At 37.7% G+C, this 10,622-nt stretch overlaps 1 protein-coding gene across 1 annotated transcript in view; it reads left to right on the top strand.

Moving 5' to 3' along the window:
- COL24A1 (collagen type XXIV alpha 1 chain) overlaps positions 1 to 10,622 on the top strand; it is a 246,219-nt gene that overhangs the window by 116,154 nt on the left and 119,443 nt on the right. The window contains exons 20-22 of the mRNA XM_039484094.1: positions 3,696 to 3,749; positions 8,544 to 8,597; positions 10,227 to 10,271. Coding sequence (XP_039340028.1) covers positions 3,696 to 3,749; positions 8,544 to 8,597; positions 10,227 to 10,271 — 153 coding nt within the window. The remainder of the gene's footprint in view (positions 1 to 3,695; positions 3,750 to 8,543; positions 8,598 to 10,226; positions 10,272 to 10,622) is intronic.

The following is a 10,622-nucleotide window of genomic DNA, read 5'->3' on the forward strand; positions in this document are numbered from 1 at the left end:
ACTTGGTCCTGTTTGGTGTTGATGAATAGCAATGCTGTTTGTTCCTCTCCATCAAAACAGTAAACCAAATTAGAAATTAAAGGACCAATTTCCATGTTATGTAATGAAATGAGGACATTTTACAGATTCTAGATTCTTATAATATTACAGTACTGGATCCACTGTCATTTGAATTTGAAGACCGATACCAAGGTACCTATTTAGCATAACAAAAGTAGATAAGTCTCTATATCTTGATGAGCCAATCTGTGCATCCTTTTATGTGATAATTTCTTACCGTTCTAAGTCAGGAATCTCACTGAATTTCATCTGTTTCTTCAAATAGTTTCCCCAGTACCAGTCCATAGGGTCTAGTACTGAAGTCTTTACTCAGCAAAACTCCCATTGTTGAAAATGTGAAGATTTACTGAGGGCTTCAAGATGCATCTCTAAGATTCGTTGCCGATTTTTGTGGGGTTAGGTTTTCTCAACACTTGTGTAAATTAGGCATTTAGGTTCTTACTGATAAACTGGTCATAAATATTATTTAACCACTTTCCTACTGCTACATTAGTATACCATGTCATTAATTTCAAAACTCCTTCAAAACAGTCTTCCAGGACTGTCATAGTATCTGTGTTTTCCTTATAGATTGTGTTCAGCAGAAGAAGATTAAAAAGGAGACTTTGTAGTACAGAAGAAATTATTTTTAAAATAAAAATGAAGATATGTGAATATTTGGATATACCATTATTGTTACTATATGTAGTCCTAGTGTGCCCATCACCCTAGTGCCTGGGCGCATCACACACCTTGTTGACATTTGGAAATAGTACATTTTCAAGGGTTGGTTTAGCTGAACCGATACTGACTTCAGTTTGTTCTTGTCTACACTTACAGCTTAATCATAGAGCTTTTAGAATTTCTCTTAGAAGCATTTGTATACACCCAAGTAAATAAATAAACGAGAAGGATTTCTGCACAAAAAAAGTAAGAATGCTTCTAAAAGGAATATGGCTCTTCCAGTTCCTTGTTAACACAGCATTTTCTGAGCTGCATATCACCTAAAGGAAATTGTATTCATGTCAGCAGTTACCATCCATTCATGCCTTTGACACCCACTCCCTTTTTAGTTAGAGAGATATAAAGAACTACATTTTAAATTCTCAAATGCTTCTATATTCAGCAACTTTTAGAGGTATGAAAAGGTGAAATAGCAACTATTGTTGCATTGACCTAATTAGTTTAATATAGTGAGTAATCATGTGATTTTTAGATTCTAACCTGAACCATTTAAAAATCTGGAGTGATATAAATGATATATTTTAAATATGCAATTAGAGTGCATTTATCACATATGTATAAAATATTATGTGCCATCTGAGGCATGTTAGTGTTGTTGCACAACTATACTAGTAAACATTTCTCCATTTTGAAGGGGAACATTAATGTTGATGTTTTAGTATAGATTAGAGTGTACAGAGTTAGGGTTGGTACAGAAACGTCTGTTTTGAACGTTCATTGTAAATCGGGCAGTCGCTCTATCTAATGGCCTTGTTCTCGTGCCCCTCCGCATCCAAGTGCTAAAAGTTTAGAGGTTTCTGTAAAGGTCATAGAACCGACTGGGTCACAAACTGGTTACATCAATAATTCTCAAGCATATGTTTTAGATTTCTGATTTATTTTACTCATTTACTTCTGGTTTGTTACAAAAGTGAACATCACAGTTTGAGTTCATTTAAAAGCAGTTTATGAAAAGTAAACACACGAAACCCTTTTTGTTATAATATTACAGTAGCAGTAATGTGGTTAAGAATGAGATGTCACTTTCATTCTAAAGCCGGGGCTTTAGAATGAATTTGGTAATTTACCTTTGGGGTTGAAATTTAATAGCTTAGTCTCAGCTAATACTGAATAATTTTCAGAAAGATTAATAAAAACCACTGGTGTATTTTGAGTTACTTGATTTGGGGGAACAGTAGTGATGGGAAAACATTTTTCAACTCTTAGGACTTTTTTCATAGGTTTCTTTTGTACTTGGGGAAACTAAAAAATGTTCAAAAATTCAATGTTGACATGCATTTAGACATAAATAATAACAGGGAGCAGTGCTGTCTCCATCTCTGAAAGAATTTAGTATTGCAAATAAAGCTGTGGATATTTTTAAAAGCTGTTGTGAACATGTGTAGTTCATTCATTAATGTCAGAAAGATGCCTACAAGATGCTCTTAATTTTCATTTGTAGATATTTGATTTTCCTACTCACAAATTATCCTATTTGTCTTTAGAACCGAATGACCTGTGGTAAGGGTTAAGGAGACCTTTGTGAGAGTCAGGCATACCAAGTTTATAATGAAATAATAGATATTTTATTCAGGGTAGAGGCTGATCAATGCCACCCATTTTCTACAACGTTAATCATACTTACTTTTCAGCTGAGCCAAGTTTGGTAAAATTTGAAAAGTAATGGAACAACAAAATCAAATAATGTTTTGACAGACGAATAAGTGCATCCTGTGCTGAATAAAATATCAGTGTCACAGTACTAGCAGCAATTGCTAGCTTGAGAACAGATGGCAATACCAGTGTGAAAAAGTCTGATCTTGCTCAATTTTGAAAAGTTAAGTTGGCTTGAGTCTAGTTTGTTCTTAAATGGAATGATCACCTGAGAATTCAGTGAATACCTTTAACATCGTTGTCCTGCAGCCACACTGGTGTGGACTACAATCTCATCAGATTTCATAACTTAAACTCTGTCTGCTCATCTAGGTTTCCGTATCACACCCCCCATCACCTTTATATCTGATCAGTCAGGACTTGTAAATGGTAAAAGAGTCCATGGACAACATTTGTGTTTATTAGATTGCAGCCAGTTTTTAATCTCCTGCGGAACATGTGCCTGCAGCTCTACTTTAAAGCAGTAAAGAGCTCACAAGTTTTGTTTAAAAGACTTGTTCATTTCCTTTGTAAAATGGAGCAAAGTTAAGGTGGCTGTGGGAAATTTATATCGGACTTTCCTGCCCTTTGTGTGACTTTCATATAAAATGTCAAAAAACATCTCTGTATAAAGACCTCTTGTAAAATAGTATAAACCAGTTTTTTGTTGTACAGCTATGAATTCATTGTCTAAATCAGTGGTTCTCAGCCAGGGGTCCGGGGCCCCCTGGGGGCCCGCGATCAGGTTTCAGGGGGTCTGTCAAGCAGGGTTGGCATTAGACGCCACAACCTCGTTTCCCAAAGGCTGCTGGACAGCTGCTGTGTAGTGGTGCCCAGTGCTTAATTTGTAATGAAAGAGGTGCCGGGTCTCAAGCAATTAGGTGCTGGGGTTCAAGCAATTTTTTTACATCCATAACTGATGGAGCAAGGTTCCATTGTGGATTTCAGTGGGATCAAGACTGGGTCTATTTAATAATAAACCTTGTCAAATGGACAAAAGTGTTAAAGACAAATAAAAGCTATACTGACATCTGTCAAATTGAGTTTAATGAAGGCTGTTTAAAGTCTGTCACTCAGCCAAGTCCTTTCAAGAGAGCTTATTGGATTTCAAATTTTTTTGGATATTGTAAAACAAATCCGTGTCTTGACTTCTGCAATTCAGGTTTGTTACATTTCTAAAATGAATAAACAGATTCAAACCAACAAGTACATTTTTTTTTACTTTGTACAATGGAAACATTCCTATGCTATAAACAGCTTGCCTATCTTCTCCTCCTTAGGGTTTTCCAGGAGATATTGGTGTACCTGGACTAAATGGCCCTGAAGGTCCAAAGGTAAGAATTTACAGAGTCTTATTGCAATGTCATTAATGCACTGAGAGTGAGATAATACGAAGAGAAGGTTCTTGGGGAAGAAACAGGGACTGGGAATAGGTGTCACACTGCACCCTAGGAAACTAGCAAAGAACTGTGAATTAAGCATGACTTGCCTCTCATAGTCAGGAGACAGGCCTTGTCTACATAGGAAATTTGCACTGGTGTAGCTTAAATTTGTTTTTACTCCAGTGTAGTTAAACTGGTGCAACCTCTGTATGGACACTCTTATTTTGGATTAAGAATGATTTTACTTCAATTTAGCTTAAACCTATCCCCAGATGTCTTTTTGCTAAACCAGAACAAGCCATTCTTAAACCAGAATAAGAGGGTCCACACATGGGTTTGTACTAGTTTGACTGTACGTGTTTAAATTTACTCATAACTAGGGCTTGGCTACACTTACAAATTTGCAGCGCTGCAGCAGGGTGTGAAAACACACCCTCTGCAGCGCTGCAAATTGCGGCGCTACAAAGCGCCAGTGTAGTCAAAGCCCTACTTGTTCAACTTTCCTATGTAGATAAAGCTTAACTCTGTTTTGGACGGTGGAGTTACATTGTTGTTTTTCTAACACTTTAGCCATCCACTTTTAAACATGTGAGCTTGTGTATAGTTTCTATGCAAATGATACCTAAATCTCTATTACCCTTCATTGCTTCAGCCCTTTGCTTATGTTTTGTATGCTTGAGTCTCATCTGTGCCAGGGTTGGCCATAATATTCTTTAAACACTGACATCCTAAGGGATAGCTCAGTGAGTTGAGCATTGGCCAGCTAAATCCAGGGTTGTGAGTTCAATCCTTGAGGGGGCCACTTAGGGGTCTGGGGCAAAAATCAGTACTTGGTCCTGCTAGTGAAGGCAGGGGGCTGGACTCAATGATCTTTCAAGGTCCCTTCCAGTTCTAGGAGATAGGTATATCTCCAATTATTATTTATTTTTTATTTATAGACAGTAAGAATTATACAAAGCCAAACGCCATCTTCTTTTAGCCCCTCATTCAGATCGAATAGACACTCCAACTGCTGGAAACCTGGTCAACCTCAGACTCTCACTTGCCTCCCACATCTGTCAAATGTATAAATAGCCTTGATCCAAACAGCCCAAACATAACAACTTTCTAGGCATGCTGCAAAAGCCATTTTACATGGTTTGGGAGAAAGGTTGATGTTGTGTTTCCAGAGCAGAGGTGACTAGAGAGGAGCTTTTCTTTTGCTCTGATTTGTTGGCTGGCTGAGTTAATTTGTTACCATTTATGCTTGTTTAATATGAATACTACTGAGTGGTCATTAGTACGTTTTTGTAAGATTAATGAATTGACAGAGCACCTAAAACCTTTCCAAAGGCTGAAAGCTTAAAAGAAGTTCTGGAGAGACTCCTTCCCTGTGGAATGAAAAGATAGCACCCGAATTGAAAAGCAGAAAAATGGTCCTCATGAGACATCAGGCCTATGCATTAGTGGACGTGAGAGAAGTGGGATTAAATTAGATCTAGAGCTACAGATTCAGTTTAAATAACCACCCTAATGCATTAATAGTGTAAATGAGCTCAAAAGCCCTTCTTAGTGATGTGATATATATTATTCCCCTGTATATGCAATTCAAAGGTAACGTTAATTTGCTCTATTAGTAGCGGACTTATGTTTCAGCGATACCGTACTAGTCTATCTCCATTCATTCAAATCCCTGCAGAAATGCTAAGAGGTAGCCCACAGTATTTAAGATTCCAGAGTTCATTCAATACAGCAAGAATTCCATGACTATACAAGACATTGTGGTCTCTCCAGCACATTGGCTCTCAAGGACAAAAAGCTTGGACAACCAGGTCTAATCAAAGAGAATTGGTGACTTACATTGAAGATGCAGTGTTACTAAACTGGAATTGCCTTTGCACAGCTCCTAATACCAAGAGAGCAGGGCTACATGGAACTGGAAATGTTTGCCTTTAGGATTCCCAGTGGTCTTGCGTTCACTGCAATTTTAAAGAGTCTCCTTCAGTCTTTATGTTTGGAACACTGTTTTCACCCAGCTGCTCTTTTCCTCATTCTTCTGTTCTATGCTTCTTCAGAGACAAAATCTGCACTAAGTGCCAGGAAGGTGGCATAGTCTTTATATTTTAGCATGAGAGAAACCAACCATCATGATAGAGTGTAAGATATGCAAGCATGATATACCTGTCTCCGAAGACCAGTAGAACTTTGGGAATGACCATTTTATCCAAATTACTACAGTAATTAACAAATATGAACTCCTAGAATAATGCACAAAAGATACACTACATAGTTTGGTCCATAGCACATTATTCATCTTGGAAGCAATATCTTAGAAGGTGTTTGATTTTGATCCAACGTTCATAAAAATGAGGTACTTGCATAATAACTAATAAAAAAGAGGAGTGTTTTAGTTTGGGAAGTTCTAAAATATCTTTCTGTTGTTTGTTCATTGTGTTACTCTTGCAAATACTTTTGGCTGCATGTTACAAGAACCAGAGTAAAAAGTAAGGCAGACATGTATTGCTAGAGAAACCATTATGATAGTACATAAATATCATAATGGTTTCTCTAGCAATACATGTTGTACCATGGAAATAGCTGCGAGCTTCCTTCCTCTGCTCACTGATGTTTTGTTTGGGTAGCATACCTCATATAAATGGTTGGTAAGAGTTCTATTAATCCTGTAAGGGAGGGTCAAATGGAAAATTCTGAACACATGGGAAATACATGGTACCCCCATTTGCTGACTCCCTGAATTCTTTCCAGACATTTTGGCACATCTCTAAAGGCTGCCTTCATTTTCTGTTCATTGCCTGAAACCTCAGAGTGAGGGTATGGAAACTGCAGTTAATGTTCAGCTTTAAAGTTTGGGATGTTCTTTATAAATTTGAGTAAGTGCTGTCTAGGAACACACACAGTAGCTAAGAAATTTGCTAATATTTGCACCATTGCATGAGTTTAAATGATACTGAAAAGCTTAGCATTTGTTAATGTATTGCTATCGCATAGTAAAATAACAGTTCTGTTTGCTAAGGAAATACTTTTCTTCACCAACTAAAGATCAGTATTATTTATGGAATGTGACTAAGTGTCTTGCTGTTACTTTTGCCAGTGAGATGCTCTCCAGCTGCAGTTCTCCATCATACTTTATTCCAGATAAAATCAAATGATGGGAACTTTAAGAAGACTCAGTATTTTGAGGTGGCCTGATACATTTTCTATGAAGTGTTGCTTTGCGTGCTAAAGCTGCTGGACAAATGTGTGCACCTTCAGTCTAAATTTCATAAATTTAATAAGGCTTAGAGTTGGAGCTTTTCCATCCAATATTGCTTTAGAGGCTAATGATCTCTTTCATAAGAGATGATGTTTTGTTCTCATTGCTTTATCTGATATAAGTAAGCCTGGCTTCCCTCATAAATAATAATATATTTACATACATCTTTTTGGTCATAAAGCCGGGTTGAGTGCTTATTCCAGTTACTACCACTATAACTTGGATAACCAAGGTTTTTGAAACACCATTAGATCCTCTGTCTGAGTAGTGGAGTTTTACAAATGTTGCTGTAAGAGGATGTGATGACTCAGGGTTGGCAACGGAATATGTCCTTCACTTCTAGGACACTGGATATAATCCTGCCAAGGTTTGTAATGGCTGAATATCCTTACTATCTGGCAGCAGTTCTGAATGAGTTGATACCCTCAAATCACTTCCCAGTCCACAGAACAAATGCCAGCATTACATTTGACATCCTGGTAGGCATTCTCAACATATTGACTGAGGTTTGAATCTTTGTAAACTCTCTCTCTAACTGATCAGAATTTGGGTAAATAGGTTTGGCAGCGTGGGAAGGTTGTATATGATGCCACTACCAGGCTGTACCTCTTGTGTGGATAAATAGAGGATGTCAGTCTCCAAAGTTACTTTCTACACTGAAAATTAAGTTGGCAGGACAACACCGAAAATAAAGTTTAGAGATATGACAGGATATCACCCTTGCGAAAGCAGTGCTGATTCACACACACAGCAGAGCTTAGTTTTATTTTGTTCTGTCTTACGCTACTTAACAAGATTTTGTTACAAATTCAATCATGGCTAACTGCCTTCAGAGTCAATGCTTGGAAGTGGCTTGCAGCTGGGTAAAAAAGTAAGAGTCTAAACTTTGTACAGCTATTTCCATAATGCTTGTGTTCTGAAAGCAATCGTAATCCCACCAAAGAATAAGAAAAGGTTGATTTACTGATCTGCTTTGGTAGTGTAAGTGGTATTGTGTTGGATTTTGGGAAATAACTGCATAGAATGAGGAGTGTGGTGGAGAGAAGAATAGTTTTAATATAAGTCAATTTTCATTATCACCAAATATTAGGCTAACGATTACCTAAACCCTGGATTTACAGGGGATTTCTCAGTTCCTCTTTAAGCAGCCCATCGAATTCAAACTAATATTATGTAACAAAAATAAACTCTTCTCTTGTGAGCACCAGTTACTTTGATCCTTCTCTTCCTTCAAAGGATAAATGAAAATAGTCTGAATCTTAGAAATGTCAATATAGCTAAACTTTGTTAGATACTGTAGCATTCCAGCCGATGTTAAAATTAGGGCAGCTTTTCTCCTGGCTTTCTAAGGGCAATGGACAATAGCAGATACTGATGTGTCTTTCCTCAGCTTTCAGCCTCTCATTCACTGCATGATTGTAAGAGGAAAGAAACCAGGCAAATAGACTTATCGATTGATATAAAATCTCATTTTTGGTTGTCTTGTTATTTAGGGACTTCTAGGTGACCGAGGGCCTCCGGGGGCCCCAGGCCCGAAAGGAATCGAGGTAGGATGGAAACAGAGTCCAGTCAACAAGTTACATTTTAAAAAAAATCTGACTCAATTTTTTTCTATAAGAAAACGTTGCTTCAGGATGGGCAATGTTGCCATGCAGGATTTAAAGTTTCCGTTGGGAGATTTTTAGTTATTTTACAGTATTGTGTGTTCATTATAAGATTTATTTCAGCAGCTCTGTGGAGTGTCTAAGCAGTGTGGGCCCAGAATGTTGCATGTAGAATCCAGAATTAAACAGTGGTGGGTTTTTTAAAATAATAATATTGAATAAGAATATTGGGTGAAATCCTAGCCCCATTGAATTCAATGGCAAAACTCCCATTGACATCAATAGGGCCAGGGTTGCATCCTATAAACTTATTAATCAAGAATTCTTAATTCATTAGCATAAAATATGTATGTATTAAATCCAACTCCGTATGCTATTCTGTGCTGTTGAGATAGCTGGTAAATATAGATTTTAAAAAATGTATTAAAGCAGTTAATGAGTCTGATGGTAGCGCTCAAGAGCTCTATGTAGCTGACTTAATGAGTTATCATGAGAGCTTTTAAATGATAAAAGACTAACAGTGACAAAAAACGATCAGTGTGATCAGAAGCCATGTAAAATGCAGACCACATTTCCTCCATTCAGACTGCCGTGTTCTCCTCCAGGTAGAGCACCTCTGCCTCCAAGAGCTGGAGAAACACTTTCATGTTAAGTGGGGTCACCGAACCATCAGATAATCACAGCATGACATCATGACTTGGCATTCTGATACAGAATCTTGATTTAACGTCATAATGTAATGCGGCAGCCTCAAAAGCCTACCATTACAATACACAGTCGTGTGTGATTATTTTGAGACTCTTGGTAACACTATAATGTCTCCTCTTTCTTCTCCTGTACTCCTGGCAGCTGGGATGAAAAAAAGTTATCAGTCTATTTTTGACCTTACACTCATTCCCATCTGCTTGAAGAGGCAAGAGTGATCCTGGCAGAACTGTTCTGCTTGCTTAGGAATCAAACCATAGCTATGTGGCGACCATGCAGAGCAAGACAAAGTCCTGTCAGAGTACTAGACTCCATGAGAGACAAATGCATATCTATGCATATCTACACCAAATTAGACCCTTAAATGCATGGGAAGGGATAGCTCAGTGGTTTGAGCATTGGCCTGCTAAACCCAGGGTTGTGAGCTTAATCTTTGAGGGGGCCACTTAGGGATCTGGGACAAAAATCTGTCTGGCGATTGGTCCTGCTTTGAGCAGGGGGTTGGACTAGATGACCTCCTGAGGTCCCTTCCAATGCTGACATTCTATGATACATCTGTGAAACCCCATTGTCTTCTCAGTACAGCTGGTGAAAAATTTTTACCAGCTCTGTTTGTGGGTAAAAAACAGATTGTGTTTGATGGTTTTGTAAAACATGGATTTCTGACAGATAGTGGCTGAAATGAGGTCAGTTTTAGACCCTTTCCTGTATAGTGCAAACCTAGATCCTAGCAGTAAAGATCTCTACATATGTCCATTCACTATGCAAGTTTAAGATTTTAATATAAGTGAACATAGTCCTTTGCAGGTTTTAAAATTAAATGCAGTATCAAAAAACTTATTCCAAGTCCTGATTTTTTTTTTTCAGGGAGAAGAAGGACCAATTGGACCTATTGGAGGAGTTGGACCAAGAGTAAGTATGAGTAACATTATTACTACAAACACAAATTACTATAGTCAACAAAAATACTGTTTAAAGGATGAGTCTGCTCTGAAAAATGACTTTGTAAAAATGGATCTTCTTCCTCTGTGTATTCTGAGTCAGATCTATTCACTTTAGTGTCAAAAAAGTTTTCATTGGTTTTATTACTCCTATTAGCCCTGCAGAGTCAACACAGCTGATAAAGAGAGCTGGATTATGTCCCTTATACGATGTGCATCATTATCAGAATTGTTTACTAAGTTCTAGGCACTTGCATCTGTCCAACCCTCATGAAGACAATGGGGTTTCACAGGTGTATCTGAAGGTCTAATTTGGCTTGCA

The sequence above is a fragment of the Mauremys reevesii genome, linkage group 8 (assembly GCF_016161935.1).
Source record: "Mauremys reevesii isolate NIE-2019 linkage group 8, ASM1616193v1, whole genome shotgun sequence".
NCBI classification, from domain to species: Eukaryota; Metazoa; Chordata; order Testudines; family Geoemydidae; genus Mauremys; species Mauremys reevesii.